Source organism: Taudactylus pleione, unplaced genomic scaffold (assembly GCF_031769625.1).
Source record: "Taudactylus pleione unplaced genomic scaffold, aTauple2 ptg000180l, whole genome shotgun sequence".
Taxonomy (NCBI): Eukaryota; Metazoa; Chordata; class Amphibia; order Anura; family Myobatrachidae; genus Taudactylus; species Taudactylus pleione.
In genome coordinates this window covers 884,230-904,506 of record NW_028284582.1, presented here as the reverse complement: position 1 = coordinate 904,506, position 20,277 = coordinate 884,230, and the positions used below count along the sequence as shown (strand labels likewise).

The 20,277-nt window shown below is 44.0% G+C and overlaps 1 protein-coding gene across 1 annotated transcript in view; it reads right to left on the bottom strand.

The window, feature by feature from the left end:
- ADAM17 (ADAM metallopeptidase domain 17) overlaps positions 1 to 20,277 on the bottom strand; it is a 57,018-nt gene that overhangs the window by 13,433 nt on the left and 23,308 nt on the right. The window contains exons 4-13 of the mRNA XM_088476008.1: positions 18,710 to 18,843; positions 17,189 to 17,277; positions 16,365 to 16,524; positions 11,027 to 11,163; positions 10,297 to 10,383; positions 8,279 to 8,392; positions 7,672 to 7,816; positions 6,831 to 6,919; positions 1,425 to 1,577; positions 4 to 203 (exon numbers count right to left, since the gene is read on the bottom strand). Of these exons, the coding sequence (XP_088332134.1) occupies positions 4 to 203; positions 1,425 to 1,577; positions 6,831 to 6,919; positions 7,672 to 7,816; positions 8,279 to 8,392; positions 10,297 to 10,383; positions 11,027 to 11,163; positions 16,365 to 16,524; positions 17,189 to 17,277; positions 18,710 to 18,843 (1,308 nt within the window). The remainder of the gene's footprint in view (positions 1 to 3; positions 204 to 1,424; positions 1,578 to 6,830; positions 6,920 to 7,671; positions 7,817 to 8,278; positions 8,393 to 10,296; positions 10,384 to 11,026; positions 11,164 to 16,364; positions 16,525 to 17,188; positions 17,278 to 18,709; positions 18,844 to 20,277) is intronic.

The following is a 20,277-nucleotide window of genomic DNA, read 5'->3' as shown; positions in this document are numbered from 1 at the left end:
GACCTGCATTTTGCGTTTCTTCTAAACTTGCAGTCAGAGGTGCAGCAGGGATCCTCGTGCTGGTGCAGTAAACCTGGGTCACAATCCTCCCCTTCATCCACTCTGGAGTTACCGCAGACCTTGTTGTTGCGCTCTTTGAAGCAGATGGAAGCCTTGCTCATTAGTGTGCGCAGGACAGATTCTCTGCTGCAACTGGAAAACATCTGAGGGGAGGACAAATACAATGAGGGTGCGCTTCTATAGATTGAGCATCTAGATCGTCACATTCCCTTTCTGGCACCGCTATTTAACAAGTTACAGGTGCAAACAACATTTATAGTATATTTTAGAGTAAATTTTATAAAAAAAATACTCAATCAAAAAAAATTAAATAAATATTAATATTAAAACAAAGTACATACTTAGTAGCTACTAAACAAATAAAACCGGCAAAAACATAACATCACCATATACAAATAATGACAGAAAAAAAGGCATATCTATATAATCCTATAGTATATAGACAGCAATGAAAAGAAACAATGTAAAGTAACACAGAACATCAAATACATAAAATATGTGGAAAGCTGCATACCATTGGTATAATAAAACAATGTACAGTCAAATCCTAGTTTAATCTAAAAAAAAAAAAAAAAAACAAAGAAAAAAAGAAAAACAAAAAGGACTATAGAGGATACAGAACCCAAATCACATGCCAAGGCTGTTATAATGTCCTCAAACAGACAGATTCAGGGAGATGCTTATTTTTTATATACTTTTCTGAAAGTATCTCACCAATTTCTTCCCGTTTCTGGAACTAGTTCTAAGCATTAAAAATTAGACCAAGACTACAAAAAAAAAAAAAGGTGCCTTTTGTGTACCACCACAAAAGAAAGCACTGTATACATGCCCCAATGTCTGCAAAGGTTATAATCAAAATGGATAGCGTATAGGAATCTGTGTGTTACTCCCTACTGCCTCTAAAGATGTTCTTCATAACGGTTACGTGTCCCCTGATGAGATCTCTTTGCACTGAGCCCAGATAAGCCCATCATGGCTATATACATCGCTGTCAGCTAATCAGGGATACACAGCGTTTATTTACAGCACAATGACAAGCAACAAGTCACAGAGGCTGCAGACAACAAATGGGGTGTTACCATGTATCAATACAATAAAACACTGACCTAAAGAAGAAGAAAACACTTAGACACAAAACAAATAACTATAGCTGTGGTAAAGTGGTTTAATTTTTGTTTGACCAAATATATTATATAAAATTAAACCCCTTTGCGGTCAGTGTCCTTTTCAATGTAAGTACAGGGCTATAAGCACATCTGCCCAGATGTGTGAAACCAATAACCAGAATGACCTTCAGTTGAGCAGAACTCTGCCTACATCTAGCTGACTACAGCTTGCGTAAGGCGAAAAAGGATGATCCGAACCTTATTGTTTTGGTGGTCTCCACTCACGGCTATAGGGTACATCACATATTTGCCCCCACGGTCCTCGCTGGGTGCGCAGGCCTCCATGCTGTCAGGATCATGTTCAGATCCAAAATTATGGCCCAGTTCATGAGTAGTGACCAGGTCGGCTTCCTGAAAGAGAAATCCCAGAGCGTCAGTGTCATGAATCACGCTGCAGCCATAGCAGGGATTGTGTATGAGCTGCCACAACACGATATGAAGCCAACATCACAACTCTGAGCAATATACGTGTAACAATGGATATAGCTGTAATTAATATTAAAGTTATTTATATATCACTTTTCTCCCAATAGGACTCAAAGGGGCAGATGTGCGAAGAAGCCTTGATGAGAGATAAAGAGGAGAGAGATAAAGTACCAACCAATCAGCTCCTGTCATTTTTTTTTAAACGCAGCCTGTAAACGGACAGGTAGGAGTTGATTGGTTGGTACTTTATCACTCTCCAAGGCTTAGTGCGTAACCCCCAAAGTGCTTAACAATTGCATTTAACAAAACAGGATACAAAATAAGCTTAATAGAAAAGAGAACTAAGCATTTGGGTTGTATTTTAGTAAGGCTCACTAACATCATAGGTTTATCTTTACAGGCTCGTTTTCTCCTATGAGAAGCTTGGCTCTTTCATTTCCTGAGCCTTTTAAATCTGGCAGGCAACAACAAGGTCTTTAAACAAAACCCTTATAAAACAGACCTTGATGATTTACTGCTAATTTACACAACAATGCATTTGTGACAGACTGTACAGCTTCGGAAAGAGAAATTGCACTTACCATTAAGTTTCTCACAATCCATCTGGAGGACACAGCTAACCATGTGTTGCTTGAGGGAACCAAAGGATATGGCACTTAATACAAACTATATAGTTTTAAAAGGGAAAAGCTCCTTCCCTCTGCAGCCCCTGGTCTTCAGAAGCCCTAAACCAAGGGTTAACAGACTATAAATATCAAACCTGAAAAAACTAAACAAAAGTAAGGATAAGCATAAGGGTAGGAATGTAGTGTCCCCTAGATGGATTCAGAGTAAAGGATTTAAACAGTAAGTACAAAAATCCTATTTTCTCATGGTGAGCAGTGTTTCTCAGATTTGATGCATAAGATATTCAAAAGCCATCCCAAGGGGATGGTACGTTCAGACAGACAATCTGAACGCAGCAACTGTCCGGCCGAAACTAGCAACACCAGAAATCAAGAATATTGGTGAATGTTTGGACGAGGAATAGGCCGCCACAGGTACAGTCGCTCTCAAGAAAAGGCCACAGCAGCAGACATACAACATGCCAATGAACATGTGGACGCCAGACACCCACAATATCTAGAGACAAAAGCAACATCCACAATGCTCGCACCACCGCCAAAAAATGCCCACAAACAGAGGAACCAGACTGCTTAAAATCCGGCAAGACATGGTGCTCGAAACCACCATAGAAGAAATACGGCTAAGAGCCCATTAAAAAAACCCTGTTAGTGAAACAGGAACACTGGACCAAACCATCAGGCACCACACGGAACGCCTATGCAAACCGTGCAGGTCCCAAACTGAAGAAGCTTCAAAACGAAGCTCCAATTCGAGAAGATGGATAGTAGCCCGAACAAGTCCAGACTCAAAAGACGACGAACCAAAAAGAAACAGGCTACAAGCAGACCACTGCAAAGTCCAATCGAAGGAGTCAGGGAAGAGAACTAGACACAGGCCAGAATACACTCTCTGAATGAGACAGCAGGGAGCCCCAAAACATAGGGCCAGATAACTGCACGCACACCTGGTATTAGAAAATCAACCTAGTGGGACTCAAACCCAGTCCTTGTACAGCATAGGTCAATGAGCCACCAAAGCTCCTATTGTACAACAGAATGCAGTCTGAGGTCATGTACCCCTCTTGAAGAGAAGAGAAAAAAAATCCTATTAAAAAGGCTCCCTGGTCCACATTGCAATTTAAGTCCTGCAATACACCCTATGTTGGGTGTATTGGATGGGTGTACTCCCACTCCATAAGCACACACTTGGATCAGACTCTGTACTGAGGCAACCGAGGTGCAGCAAATTAGGCTAGAATCCCAGAAAAAGAGAATATGAGCGACTGATATGCTGCGTCTCAGTTGCTGCCAAATCGGATGCACTACACAGGAGGAAGACCACAAACTTGTTGCCACTGAGTAAAGACCACCAGCAGGGATGACCCTGACTAAGGTTCAAAAAGAACAATCTAGTTATGTTGGCCAAGGCCTGGGGAAAGGGTCTAACCACCTGTAGTCCAGGAACAATGGTCTCCTAAGGACGATAATAAACATCTGAGGCTACATCCCAAATTTCATACACATGGATAAAACCAGTCCGTAGTAGGACAGGCCACTATCAAAATGAGCCATTGCCTATCCAGGGCAGCCCAAACTCCAGAACCTGAGTAGGTGCTGTAAGCCTTGAGACTGCATCTCAGGTTCACTTTAAAAAGTCAAAAAGGTAGAAACACCCCTGCGACCATGGGCAAGGCTACTCTTTGTGCTGCAGGACAGTGAGAACGTGAGGAGTAGAACCCTCAAAATCAATGCTGAAGTAGGAAGAACACTGTTTGGCCAGGAAAAAGCAGACCAAACCTCAAGGGACATGAATCCAGGTGTATGTTACCATCAGAACCTCCAGAGAAATACACTCAGTCCCAAGAAATAATAATATTGAAAAAAAAAAAAAAAAAAAAAGGCCCCAGTATACGGTTCTCCCATATATGGGTTAGAAACCACAGCACTCCCAGCAAAATTTTCATCCACTAGGCGAAAGGTTGTCCAAGCAGTAGGACATCTAAAAAGTTATCCTGGAAATTGTATTTACTGGGCTACTGCAGTGGCTTAATTGTGGGGAGGACCTACTGCCCCCCCTACCAAGGGAGAGACAATGTTGTTGTTAAAAGGCACCGCTAGGAAGTGTGGCAGACAACTACCCAGATCACTTGGATAAGTTCCTGGCTTGTATGTGCCATGGCTGCAGAATGCTGAAAAAAGATCTCCCACGAGTTCATTGAGATAACATTGGTGGCACTTCACTTGTGGCCATCAGAATGGTACCAAAACATCCTCCAAGAGCAACTTCTCCCAACCATCCAAGAAGAGTTTGGTGAGGAACAAAGCCTTTTCCAGCATGATGGAGCACCTTGCCATAAGGCAAAAGTGATAACTAAGTGTCTTGGTGAAACAAAACATCAAAATTTTGGGTCCATGGCCAGGAAACTCCCCAGAGCTTAGTCACATTGAGAACTTGTGGTCAATCCTCAAGATGCGGGTGGACAAACAAAAACCCACAAATTCTGACAAACTCCAAGCATTGATTAGACAAGAATGGGCGGCCATCAGTCAGTATGTGTCCCAGAATTTGATTGACAGCATGCCAGGGACAATTGCAGAGGTCTTGAAAAAGAAAGATCAACACTGCAAATATAGACTCTTTGCATAAACTTAATGTAATGGTCAATAAAAGCCTTTGACACTTATGGTGTACTGAAGTAAAATTACAATAATTTCATAATAACATCCGACAGAAAGGTCTAAAAACACTGAACCAGCAAACTTTGTGAAAACCAATCCTTATGTCATTGTCAAAACTTTTGGCCATGGCTGTACACTGTGCAATAGCCACAGACAGGCACTGGTATGCAGAGTACAGACAGACAGGCACTGGTATGCAGAGTACAGACAGACAGGTAGTGGTATGCAGAGAACACTGGGCCTGATTCAGAGCTGCTCGCTCTGAATAAGGGCGGGGATTTATTTTTTTCCAGGCCGCTCGCAAAGCTGTGGGTGACCAAACACAGCTTGTGCGAGCAGCCTGGAGCCAGTCGCGATTATCGCGACCATCGGGCTTGCGAGAAGACCCTGTGGTAGGGTCTCAGCTCTCGCAAGCCCGAGTGGACTCCCTGCTCTAATAGAGCAGGGAGTCCACTACTGACATCACTAGTGATGTCCCTAAGGGAACGCCTGCCTTTGTGCAGCCACTCCCCCTCCCCGCCTACAAAACGGGGCGAGCTGTCAATCAACATCGACAGCCGCCCCGTCTTGTAGCGAGACCCGTAGTGACGGAGCAGCCAATGGACGGGGCTCACGCATCCGAACGCCGGACGCTGCGCATGCGCAGTTGGGGACCATCGACCCGCTTGTGAGCGCTGTGTGCTTGCGAGCGGGTCTGAGTCAGGCCCACTGTGCAATAACCACAGAGAGGTACTGGTATGCAGAGTACACTTTGTAAGAGCATACAGAGGGAAAACAGCATCAATTTATAATTAGCCTTTCTGTAACTAAAGCTGGGTACACACTATACCAGAGATTCTCAAACTCGATCCTCAGGACCCCACACAGGTCATGTAGCAGGTGCACAGGTGTATTCATTCCTCATGAACACATTTTAAAAAGTTCCACAGGTGGAATAAACTATTTCACTTGTGATTCTGTGAGGAAACCTGGTAAACATGCCCGTTTGGGGTCCTGAGGACAGAGTTTGAGAAAATGTGCATTCTACGATACATTGTGCGCTATATCGCTGCAACATGGATCAGAACAATATATCGTACACATCGTATAGTGTGTACACCCGACTGCACATTCAAGACAGTCATCAATTGCATAATCCCATCTGCTGTCCTGCACGCCAGATGGCACGATGTAAGGAACGTTGCAGTGCAGTTACCTGCAGCATGTAACGTATCATTACACCATCGTACGCCAGATCGTGCAGTGTGTACGGCGTGCACAATGTATAATTACATCCGCTGGGTCGCACCTTAGTATGGTGTGTACCCACCTTAAGACTCAGCAGCTGCAGAAGAGTGAACTCTGTCACAGTAGCTGTATAGCCCTGTTGAGCAGGGTCCTTTGTCCACAGTACTTGCGAGGAATGGCGCTCTCCAGTCCTTTTTGCCAAAAGAGACAGTCCTGGACTCTTCCTCTACATGGGGGGGGTAGTGCTCTTCACTTGCAGAGTAACCAGGGTAAACCATCCCCAGAAAGGAAATCACTCTGCATCATCATTCCCAAGCTGCCTCTGTTAAAGAGGAGAGCCACTGCCAGAACCCTGCAAGATGGTGTCCGCCATCCTTGACTGCACAGCCGTCACCCTCTAGAAGGACAGCACTGGGTAGTCCGCAGGGCTAGGCGGTCTCCTGACAGAGGCCCACCAGTCTGCCGCACTAAGATCTCATAGCAGTGGCTACCAATGGACTCAGAATGTGTTACTGCTAGCAACACACTTGTTTCTCACCAGAAAGAAAAGAAAACAATTATACCTCATGGAAGGGGGGAGGGAGTTAGTATTTATGAAGGTTACCACAAATTCCATGCAGAGAACTACAACCAATAATAACATTTACTACACTTGTTCTGGCTATACCTTTGTAAGGATGGTTTTTCCATAGTTTTTGGTACTTGTCAGGCCAGTGTTTAAATAGAGGTCTTTCTGTGACGATTCGCCTTTGTAAGCTGAAAGAGAAAAGGGAGATGTGTCATTACAGATGGAGTACAACAGAGGGACGGGAGTCCGAGGCAAAGTCTCAGTCTGCGAAAACATACATGGAATTCTCCCCTGACCAGGCTGACAATACACGAGGAATGGATACTGGACTACTACCAACCTGCATCAACATATAGGGGCATATGTATCAAAGCTTGATGTGAGATAACATTGTGAAATATATATCACCAACCAATCAGCTCCAAACTATCATTTCTTAAACAGCCAGCAAAATGTAAGTTAGAAGCTGATTGGTTGGTGATATATATCTCACAATTTTAACTCACATCAAGCTTAGATACATAGGCCCCATAGACTATTATTATTCTAAAGAGAAGACTATGGCAGATGGGCACAGGGAATTCCAAATAGACACAGAGCCCAATGACATTACTATGGCACAAGGCACTTGGACTAGTAGTGCAAAGCTAGAGCAGTCATGATCAGCCGTCAGGTAACGGGTGGTGAAACGGGTGTTCAAACACGGATTACAAAAAATTAAAATTTAACATTTGGTAAACTGCCTCTATCAAGACATTCCACGTTATCTATTCAACACTGTCCATGTAAGTAAACATGTAAGATTATTCCTTTACCGATTTACAATATCTGGGCATTGCGTGCTATTTACACACTCACGGAGGCACTTGCTGGACTTTGCGTGCTAACTTACAACGTAGTAACCTTGTGAAATAAAAGGAAAGGTGGCACTGGCTCTGACCTTTGGGGCAGATCCCTCCATGGGTGTTTGGCTTGTGGGATCCGACGTAAGCAAGTCCTAGGGTCCCCATGTCAAAGTCCTGATAGGTGAAAAGGTGAGCCAGGCAGACCCCCGAGGCCTTCTCAGACATGTCCCTGCTGAATTGCTGCAAGTAACAAAGTGCGTGTTGGTTAGAATGGATTACAGATTGCTAGACACCTACGGACACCACCTCTTCAACAGAGCACAGGCGTCTCCAATACTCTCTGCAACGCTCTGTGCAATACAAAGCCTCTATACCACAGAGTCTCTGCTCATTGCTAGGTAGGATTAGGACACATTCATGTGACATTATATTGTTACGATATCCACTGTCCCATTGTTTAGCTTGAGGAATGATCTCCAATGTAACAAAATGTTAGAAAAAAAAAAAATTACCTGCCATTACATTTAGGGATTTTTCCTATTTTGCAATATTACCCTGCAGCCTCCATGTAATATGTGTGATTATTGCGCTAGGAAGAGCAATAAAGAGGAACATACCATAACTAGATAAGAAGCAGTAAGCATTTCTCCCCTATTAATAATTGAAGTGGCCAGTGATACATCAAACAGCTCATCCTCTCACCTCCAGCAGCATTTTCACGTCCCAAGCATCCTTGTGCTCATGTGGCCAACTCTTTGCCATGTTGTAGTGCAGCTTTGAACCGGTTACATTCTCTGGTTCCTTGTGTACAATGATCTGAATAATAACACAAGTGATCAAGGTAAGGACTAGGTGGACCCGTCTCCTCAAGGCCTTAATGAAAGTGCAGGAATGTGATATAAATGAATATCCACATATGTTCATTATTTGCCCAAATAAACATGACCTGAACCATTTTAACAAGGGCAGATTCAGATGGAAGATGCTCCACGTGTAAGAGAAATGATCTGTACTATCTGCGTACTCGGAGCTCTGCCAGGCTGTTACCATCCTCAAGGATGCACATATGACAGATTGCTCTGTTTTCCGGTCTCCCACCCCCATCTCAGTGTCTGCTCTTCTTCCTTCTGCCTGGGATTATTGTCACTCAGTCGCCTCATGGTCCAAGCCTTCTGCTCACCAGCTCGCTCCTACGTGCCCATCACTTCACCCATTTCTACCCTGCAACACATCAGACTCTGCTGCTATCTGCTACACCATGGGTGTCAGTTCAGGGCCTAAAGTTACAGTGAGCAAACTATTGTGCCAGGGAGAACACTCTACTCCCTCCCCACATTATCATCCAGTAATAACAGGGACTCTGAAATACACTTGCAGCCTTACATCTCATTGGTCTCTAATAAGCCTTCCGTATAACGTTTATGGGAAAGGAAAGCTACACATCTAGTAATACAAGGTAATAAAGTATCGGGTCTGCATCTCAGAGGCCAGTAATACAGACAGGCTGTAGTCTGCCGTAACCCCACATGTATCTATAATGTATGGCATAGCTGCTCCTATACCACTCTGTATGGGCACAAGGCTGATGTACATTATTTATGTTAGGGAAACTATTCAGTAAATCTTGTCAATGCTGATTTGGACAAGTTCTTTCTAAGTGTCCCTACAAGGATGCATACACTTTTACTCATGATGGCTGGTAATGCAGATGGCTTTTAAAGCAATGTATTTTCGATGACAATACGGGCCGATACTTATGGACGTAAAGGAAGGATGGAAGGAAGGAAAGAGAGACACCGACAGACAAAAAAAAATAATATATATCTCTCTATCTATTACACATACATATATATTTACATATACATTTATTTTTCTTCAACCACTATAGGGGGTGTACCCAGCCAGCACTTACAGACATGTTGGGATGCCCCCAAGCACTCCCCACAGTATGAATAGTCGCCTAATCTATTCACTCGCTGGTGATTGTTTCAATGGAACTTCCGCCACCAGGGGAAGGCTGTGGTACCGCCATAAAGACAGGGCACATTGTCTTCCAAAGCAGTTTCACACATTTTGACAGGTCTAAATCTTATTTCTGTCCAGTCGTTCTCTTCAAGCCCTTGCATGAGTTTCAATCCTCACTTCAATTCTTGGAAGATTTAGCCACTGTAAACTTACAGTATTATCCTGAAGGAACGCCTGCCGTTTGAGGGCGGCCCTACTGACATCACCAGTGATGTCATTAGTAAGCTTCCTGCTCTATTAGAGCAGGAAGCTCACTGGGGCTTGCAGCAGACTAGACCCTACCGCAAGGGTCTCGTCGCAAGCCCGATGGTCGCGACCATCACCTGGCCACTCGCTAAAGCTGTGGGTGGCCGGCTTTTAAAAAAAAAAAGAAAAAAGAAATAAATAAAAAAAAGGGTCCGTCCTCATTCAGAGCAAGCGCTTGCTTTTTGCGAGCGGCTTTGAGTGAGGGCCTCTATCCCATAGAACTATTGCCTCAATATATGTATTTTTGGGTTATGGTGTATAACCCTCTCTCTATGGGAAAGTAAGCTGCACACTACTTGTTCACTGCGCTTTCTTTCTCGAACAGATTTAACTATATTTGCCAAAAATGTGTGTCACAATGCGATGCGACGAGGACGCACCTGGAGACTGCGCTAATTTGATATGCGCCACTCACGTGAGAGTACATGTATGTGAGAGAAGTAGAATACCTGTTCTATCTGTACGCCATAGCCTTTCCATTGGGAGTCCCACGAGGTGTTTCTGTATATGTCGTCCACACGGTCAATGAGCTCAATCTACAATCCCCAGGAAATAAATAGCTTTGTTAGTTATTAACAATTATAGCCGCTAAGCAACCGATATCTCAAAGATGAGGATTATACACTTCTCTCTCTTTAGTTCTGGACGAATCACCAGTTTGTGATTAGAAAACTACAACCCAAGCTTTGTCTTAGCTTACGGTGCTTCCCTCTCCACTATGTGCCTCGTACCTCAGTGATGTATTCTCACTACTCAATACCGAGGGATACATTACATAGCACGTTACGTACAAATATTTTATGGTTACATTTACTTCAGTTCTGCAGCCAAACAAATTAACAAATCTTAAAATTTTGTCTTAAGTCTATAATCCTATATTTCTGAAATGTGCACAGTGCTTCATCTGCCGGAATAAAGGGAATGGCTTTCAGAGCTTACAAACTGTTTCAGCGAATCCGATTACTTTTAACTTACTAGGTTTGAGGTTTTTGTTACGAAGGCATTGGATTAACATTAGATTTTGGTAACAAACATGGAAATATACATTACCAGGTCAAGCTACTGTATATACCCAACAGATAGAGCGCAGAATGAGAAGTAGGGGCATTTGATAGGATGTAAATAGCGTAATGTCACAGTGTGTGGTCATCTCCGTAGAATGGATGTGTTCTGTCTTACCAGGTAGTTGATGGTAGTGCTCTCCTCCTTCCGTCCCATATATCTATAGAAGCGATGGTCTGCCACTACCAGCATCTTACAGGTATTCTTACTGGGGTCAGGACCCGCTCTCTGCCTCTTCGCTCGGTGGAAATGCTCTGTTTGGATACAGTGGAAGCACTGATTACTACTGCATGTGAATAGGCTGAAACACTGATAGTGAAATAGAATTCTTCATTACAGGACCAGAGGCAGCCTGAATAGGACATGTATCAGGAGTAGGGGGGCGAATAAGGACTCAGCGCGTTTTTAGTAAAGGGAACAGTGGATCATTCTTATGGTCCAAGCAATTCAAAATAGTGATTGAAGATATTTTTTTTTTTATGATTGAATACGATATCTATTCAAGATCTGCACAGGATACTAAAATAGTATAAAAACCCAACAATGACCTGTAAACAACTGGCAAACATATTATTATACAGTCTGCATGACTAGCATATTATACCCAGTAATGGCAGGATATATCAGCCGGTGTCCTTGGTAATACCAGCATGTGATCTTACACTTTCGCTCATTAGATTTTCTAGTCTAGGAAACATCAATTGAACACCTTTAAGGTCACATTTATGCAGATATTCAGGAAAATGTTCAAACTTCCCTGCACTACTGTATAATTACATTCCCACTGATGGGGGGGGGGGGGGGGGATAAAACAAATGTATATAATACTACTGAAAGACTCCCGGAACGTCGTCTCCCCCTGCTAGGGAGTTGGGACAGACCTGGCCAGAGAGGAGGACTCGCCATGGTGGGACAGACGGGAGTGGGGGTAGCAGGGCAGCAGAGAGGGGTCAGGGGCGGTTGTGTAGTTGTGGGGACTGTGGAGACACGGGAGGCAGAGTTTAATAAACGCTAACATTATAAGGCAGTTCTAATTAGCTTTGGGTTGTTTCGTGCAATTCACTTCTCCCAAGTAAAGTGTCCAGAGATAAAGTGACCCGTGAACAGCCCAGAGGCAACAGTTATCACTTATTCTGCTGATGGCTGCAATTGTCTAATTATGGATGCCTGGCAGCGACCTTACTACCACTAAATCATCCGCAATCGTGCAATGAAGGCAGAGCAACATCAAATGCTCCCTGATAACTTCCACAAATGCAGGAATCTCAGGCTTTGCAACCAAGCCCATATATTAGTTACAGTCAGACTGAACACCACTGACTCAGGTTGTTTGATCAGACAGTTTTTTTTAATATAACAGAGGTCTCTCAGTCTTTCTTGTAATGACATCTGTTACGAGTTGCTTTGAAGCAGTTACGCAGATTGAATATAGATCCCCAATCTACAGGACACAGTGTTCCAGTAAAAAGACCAATCACCTATGACAATGGTTATGAATGATTGGTTATATGCAATAAATCAGGACATGAACTGGTTCTAAAATACCTTCTCGGTTTGTGCTGTGTTTCTAAAACATGTAAAAAGGAGGAATTACTGAAACAGCCTCAGAAGCTGCATAACTGAATACTCCTGGCTGTAATCCACAATACATATCCTCCAAAGATCTCTACACTCCCACTGACTATCTGTAAGACGCACTGGCTGGTCTGGTGCCATTCCCACACTCCTACATACTGCACTGTTCTCACATACTCAGGAATTATGTATAAGGGTTTAGGGATTCTACTCGCAATAAGATTACAGGAAGAGAAGGTCAGTTGTTTCAACGGGTGTGGTATATTAAGTCGACAATCAAAATGTCAACAATGCAATTTTACATGCACCCCTCCTCTAACCCTAACCACAGCCTAACCCACCTCTAACTACAGCCTAAGCCTAACATCGGGTGTCGACATTCTGACGATGTCCGTGTCGACGTTGTCTAAATACCGTTTCAATCAATTTACGTGTACGTGTGTACTAACGGTGCATTTGACATAAGACTTAATGGTCCCCATATCTAGCTCAGTCAGTACGCACTATATTATAGGCTTTGGCGTTGCTGCTGGCATGCAGAGAACCACCCTGTACACAGCGGTGTGTGCCATCTTATCCCTGAGAATCCCAAGGAAATGTTGGATCACGCAGATCCTGTTATCATAGACGCTGCCTTACCACTGGAAGATGTTTGGGGGTCTGTATTGTGGTTTGGCTCATGGTTCTCATATGCAATAATGGTTTTATCATTTTATATATTTTTTTAAAGGTTTAGATTGGAGTTTGAATGTTAATTGAATAAATTGTTACTGTAATCAAAAGGCAGCATCGTTGTCACCTTACACTAAGGAGGAAATGTATTATGGCTGCATTCATCATGTCACTACAGCTCTTCCTCCCTCTTACCATGGCAAAGCAGGACACAATAACGCAGAGATGTGGGGGAGAGGAAACTCGCCCCTCCGGTGATCCCTGCAAATCCTGCAGCACATAGGCCTAGTGCTGATTTGCTGCATCCTGCCTCCTGGCCCGCCCTAATGCGCAGAATTCACGCACACCGCCATGGACAGTACGCATATCAGCAGGTAAGCCCAGGGCCGGATTAAAGGGGGGGGCCACAGAGGCGATCGCCCCTGGGCCCCCACACCCAGTCATCGGGTTTAAAGTGAACCAGAGGAGACGGAACCAGTTCCGCCTTCTCCGGACACCTAACCCCGGTGCCGCACGGAGACACCAGGCGCCCGCTGAGATTGTAACCAGCGGGCGCCCGGCTCCCTCCCCGCAGGGGCAGCCAGAGCCAGAGACTAGAGCTCACTCGTGAGCTCCGGCTTAGGCAGTGAACTATGGGAGAGACGTCATGCGTCTCTCCCATAGTGCAGAGGAGCAGCCCCAGCCGAGTGGATCAGAAGGCAGCGGGAGCGGGGCTTAAGGTAAGTATGATTTTTCTTTTTTTTCTCTTTAGCGCAAGCGGCTTTTCCACTGCTGTGGGGGGGGGGGGGGGACATTACTACTGGTGGCATTACTCAGGGAGGGGGGGGGGCATTACTAGTGGTGCCACTACCACAGGGGGCATGACTACTGGGGGCACAACTACAGGGGTATTACTACTGGGGGTATATATACAGGGAGCATTACTATTGGGAACACTACTACTGGGGGTATAACTAAAGTGGGCATTGCATAGGGGGCACTGCATTAGGGGCAAAACTCCTGGGTGCACTGCATAAAGGGCACGTAATAGGGGCCCCCACATGTTTGTTGTCCAGGGGCCCCCACAGACCTTAATCCGGCCCTGCGTAAGCCTGCCGATAGATTAATATATAAAGCAACAAAAATGCTCTTGTAACAACTGCATGATTTCCGTCACCATACAACATTACGGCGACGGCAAAATCATTAGAGGTTTGCAGATACCATTATCCGCTTTCTTTTTGTGTGTGATCGATGTAAGTGTCAAATAGTGCATCTGACACTTACCATCTCTTTGTACATCCTTAATTGCATAAAAGTGAGTGTAAACCTAAACTATTGCTGTAGAAATGGAAGAAAACATGTCCTTTGAAAGCTATTATTAAAATGTGTAAAGGTTTCTTAGACAACCTGCTGTAATAGCAACAGACGGACCTGGAGGCAAACTGCTATGAAATGCACCAGGCAAAGGGTTACAGAATTGGATGTTATTGTCTACTTTCTAATACTAGAAGCATGTTGTGTGTAATATATATATGTACACAGATATCTTCTGATTCATATAAACACGTTTACAGATGCTGGGGGAACCATCTTAAAGGCGGCTATACCCTGTAGTCTGTTAGACTTTTTGAAATTATGCCCATATAGAAAAGAATTCTGCGGTTTAATAAGAGAAAATGGGAAATGGTCTTGAACCATAACATCCACCAGCACTAATGTATATACAATTTTAGAGGCAGCTCCGGTTTCCTTCCAGAATCCAAAAATATACTGGTAGGTTAATTGGCTACGGTCAAAGATTAACCAGTGTGTGTGTGCGTGCGCATGTGGTAGGGAACATAGATTGTAAGGCCAAATATTCTCTGCAAAGCTCTGCGGAATATGTGCGCGCTATATAAGTAACTGGTAATAAATAATAAAACAGCGTAAAATTACAGTACCTGCTCAGACTCCATTCTCCCTGTCTGCACATCTGCCTGCTCTCAGCACTGCCCAGAGCCATCTACAAACACTGCCCACTGGCAGACCGTCATCTACAGCAACAGCTGTGACCTCCACCATCCAAGTGGTTTCAACAACTTAATTGCTAGCCGGTACCACCGCTACAGTGCCAGTAACGGCTTTGACAGCATTATTAAGATGCCAAGGGACAATACGTTAAAGTCCTTTTTAATGTACTAAGGACTATTTACTGGAGTGGGCACGCTGAAAAACTCGGGGGATAAATAATTCCATTCCCGTCTGGACTCTCTTCATATTAGCAATTCATAAATTGTAACAATAAACGGAGCAGTTATAGCTTATTATACCTGGGAATCATGTTATTACACTACAGTACATGCTTTATCTGATAGAAAATCCATTAAGTCTCAAAAAAATAATAGGAACAAAACAAGTCTTCCTTCTGACAACATGAGCTCTCTACTATGTGCATAACACCCACATTCACATCTAAGGGGTAAGTTATATAAAAAGTCCCAATAAGATAGCGATATCGCTCTTTGGTTGCTCTCTCCCCCACCAGCAACCAGCTTTGAAGGACCAGCCTAATATCTCCATCCCATAGTGCCCATAAATCACTTATTACACCACCATACAGAAGAGAGTCCCCTCCTGGCAATGAGCAGAGGACTGGTACCGGCTTGTCCCCCAGGCTCTAGCTGTTCTTCACTGTAAGCGAGTAGCTAGTGGAGGAGGAAGGGAAGCAGCACTTAATGCTAAAATCAAGACACTGCCTTTCACAGTCTACAATGATCATCATACTACTGTGTATATGAGGAAGATAGAATAAAAAGCAAAGTGTGTGCCTCTGGAGAAGACGTTGCAGTATTTAAAAGAAATTTTTTTTTTTTTTTATCAAACCTATGCCACCATAATTAAATCTCCCGTTTTACACACACACACACACACACACACACACACACACACACACACACACACACACACACACACACACACACACACACACACACACACACACACACACACACACACACTTCATTTTAGACCCATTTGGAAAGCATGAGGAACATTTATAAACACGGGAAAGGGAACAATGTGGCTTCACCCATAGCAATTAAATGGCAATTTTCTAAGCTGCATTAGAAATATTGGCTCGCTTGCTTGCCAAGAGCAAAACCTTCATTTTCCTTTTGTAAAAGTATTAATAAATGTCTACTATTTTACCAGCAGCTACATATAACACGTGATGTAAGCCAGCACCTACCTTCATGCGTGGGATCCTGCTCATTCCGGAAGAGGTCCTGCTCCGGTTTGATGTACCCACACACTTTGGAGGACTGGAGACGCGAGAACTTTTTGATGTCTTCAGATTTGTAGACCAATAGGTTATCCTTCGAAGAGTTCTCTGCAAACCTCCACAATGGCTGCAAGAAGAGACTATTAAATTATGGGGCGGGTCAATGGTCTATGCTTAGTTGTATAAAAAGACTTCCTTGCATGTGTTGTTTCCAACACTAAGGTGGAGGAATGGAAAGGCTTTCGCCGACAGCTCTGCATAATGGTCGCCTGACGGAGCAATTACATACATAATGACAGAAATGTGCAAAAAGGCTGTGGTTTGGGCGCCCTAACCAGGACTTTAGATGGGCTTAGCCTCTTTATGTGTTTGGGTGTGTCGAGCGATAAAGCACGGGTGCCCAAAAACTATTTAATATTGTTCTCCGATCTCCAGTCACGATAAACAATGAACTCACCTTCTATGGAAGTTCAAAAGGATTTGTCCAGGCAGACAACGTATTCCTCATCCTACCCTGATAAGCATATGGGTTATTTGTACTTCCCTTTCCAGTGACCCAATACTGAAGGAGCACACTGCAGTCTGTGACTGAGCCAAGAACACTGCATGATAGCACAAGTTTGCCAACTCATCGAATCTTTGTCATGCAGGCTTGAAGCGGGGAGAAAGGAAACACACCCAGATACCACAAGGTAGTAGCAAGAGTGCCCATAAACATATATACATACACATTTTGAAATTTTTTTAATAAATATACCCTTGTAAATTGCAAAAGAGTGAGTAAAACTTACCTCAATGTTATATTCTTCACCGTCTGTTGTGATCCGTGCAGAAAAATCCCCATCACCAATGTGTGCTATGATCTTAGAATTGTGCTCCCCTGCAATAAAGAAGTCAGTGAGAAGGAAAGGAAAGGACAGCATGGACAGACGCTGTGACAACAAGCACTTGCTGCAAGTCCAGGAACAGACATTGGACGGTGGAATTCACCAATGGAAAATTCCTAATCAAGAAAACACATTTGGACAATGTCTGAATCTGCGAGGAAGAAGTTGTCCAGGTTGGGGAGAATGATTTCTCTACCAGTGGTGCTGTAGCAGTACCGTCTTGTGTAGCCAGTGTCACCTCTTCATAAGATGCAGGATGATCGGAGCCTTCACATCAGATGCTTGTTTAGAGCAATAGTGAAAGAACGGAGGGTTCGGATTGGCCAGTCATAGCAGTGGGAGTTGGAAGGATGAGGTATCGTTCACACGAGATGGAGTGTATCATGGTGTTAGGGGAACATAGCTTCTTAGTGACGAGTTCAGACAGTTCATTGCTGCATATTTAAACGTCGGGTGGGTGTCAAAGAAAAAGGATACGGAGAAGCCATGCAGGTGTACAGTACATGCGGTGTACAAATAGGTTAGGAAATAAGCTCCCTGATCTTACAATGATAGCAAGGAACAATTTACTCCTAGAAACTATTATGGAGTCTTTATATACCGATAATCATTAGCACGACACATACATCATTGGTTATACTCGGTTTTGAAACTCAAAGCATGGAAAAAAGGGAGGTGGGTGCTTATAGGTAGTATAGTAAGATAATGGAAACATTATTACAGAGCACTGTAGATAGAATTAAGGCCCTCATTCAGAGCCACTCGCTAGCGGCAGTACGCTCGTTCCGAGCGATGTTCGCACATCTGCGCATGCGTACGGTTTTTAGTACGCATGCGCGAACCAGTCAGTGCGGCCGAAAATCGTTGGTACGCAATATAGCGAGGGCCTGCTATTTTGAGTGACAGAATGAGGCGTATGTGGGTGGTAACAGGGGAAGGTGCTTGAAAACGGGGAGTGGAGATCCGAACGCAGGCGTGCTTAAAGGTCAAAACGGGCGTTTTAAGGGAGTGCATAATTAATACAGCAGCGTCATTGACCACGTCACTTGTTTTTTTTTTAACTCAGAGCTGCTCGCAAAATAGCGGTTGAAAACACCAACCACAAGAATAGCGAGCAGTTCATACGCTGTACGATGTACTCGATTAATCTAATAAATAGCGGACATGACGTATGGTGCGTGCGGCCAGGGGGCGTTTTTATCAAATAAACGAGCGTATGTTTTGCTCGCTCGTTCAGACTTAGAGGTGGGAACAGACTGCAATTTGCGAACGGATCATTTGAATAGCCACCCCTTGTTTTTGAACGAACGACCACAAATAGCGAACGGCTCTGAATCAGGCCCTAGGAGCATATCTGTAACTCTGTACGATGATCTGCCAATAATGTCATCACTGTCTAGAGTCCTTAAGGAAACATTTACTAACCAACAACATGCCCTGTGAAAAAGTCAGAGCGCTTTACAGGAAACTCCTTTCCTCGCCCGTTGCCGTCTAACACCACCGCCGTCAGGGTCTCCGAGAGGTGATCTGCCTCCGATGTCAGGTACAGCTTAAAACGTCTGGAAAAAAGCAAAGAAACAGATTATATGACAAAGAAACTGAACAGAAAAGAGAGAAAAACAACAATAGGCTATTGTCACTAGCAGTGTCTTGTGCATAACCACAACAGCCTACTGACACTTAGTAAAGGGTTTCCGGAAAGATCACTGACATAGCACGTAGCACTGACTATAGTATACAGACCAAACACTTATCTGCTAAATAAATAGACGCGAGTGGTGATGGAACAGTTTCATGGGTACCCAACTTTATGTATATGGATGTGTATTCTGAAACAGTCCAGCAAGGATAACAAATTTAATGATCAACAGGATTCCACAAGTAAAGGCTTAGGATTTACTATAAGATAGAACGTGAAAAGCAGGAATATGGGGATTGGCTGCCCAGCAGCTGAGCCTCCATCATCTGCACAGCTGACATTATACTGCTCATTTCTCTACTCACTTATTCTTAAATCAGAGAGTTTGGTTTAAGGGTCCCATACATCAGGCGGTCATTTCAGCGATTGCCCGATCTGACCCGCCGTCGGAAATGCTGATCGGTGGCCATCGATGATCACCAATCCGTTGGGGAATCAGTGAAATTCTTCATGTTAAAAAGCCCCGATTTGCCGATCCCGATCATATTTTGCTCAGGATCGGCAAATCAGTGAAAACTAACATGTTGCATTTCACAGGTGACCCGACACCGGCGTCTGGGGATCGGGGAATTGGCCCCAATACATTGCAGATGTATGGGGGGCCTTTAGCCCAAGCATCAGCCAGTGAAATTAGGAAATTCTGTACAAACACCAATCACAGCTGAGCAGAATCATATATCCCATCATTTCCCCTCAAGTACCAATAACTGGATTAAGACACACTAGCTATATCTGGGCTGGCACACGTTCACTTCCATGTTATTCATGTTATACATGCACTAATCATGCGGATCATTTAATTTCTCCCCTGTTTCTCTTCCCTGGCTCACTGGGTTGTTTGGCTGTAAGAACTGGGCTCAATGATTTTTATTTATTTTTTTGGGGTGTAAAATGTTAACATTGTTTTTCTAGGGTATAATAAACAGATGAGCATACACAGGCTCCACACCCTTTATTCACAGCTCACGCATCACTATTAACCTTCTGCCAATGACCTGCTGTACCTACCATTACCTCCCTCATCCTTTATGGAACCATTTGACCAGTAACACCTCCACCTTGCTCACCGCACAGCTGCTTCTCCACAGTTACAGGGATCAGGCGGGCTAAAGCCTCCTCTTAGTGAGTAATGCTGGGTACACACTGGCCGACGTATCGGCCGTTCAGTTGAGCGGCCAATATATCGTGCACAGACCGGCCAGCGTGTACAGACAATAGGTCTGTGAATGACGTTGTTTACAGACACATCGGTCGGCTGTGAAGCACAGTCGATGGCGGATATTTCTGCTCATCG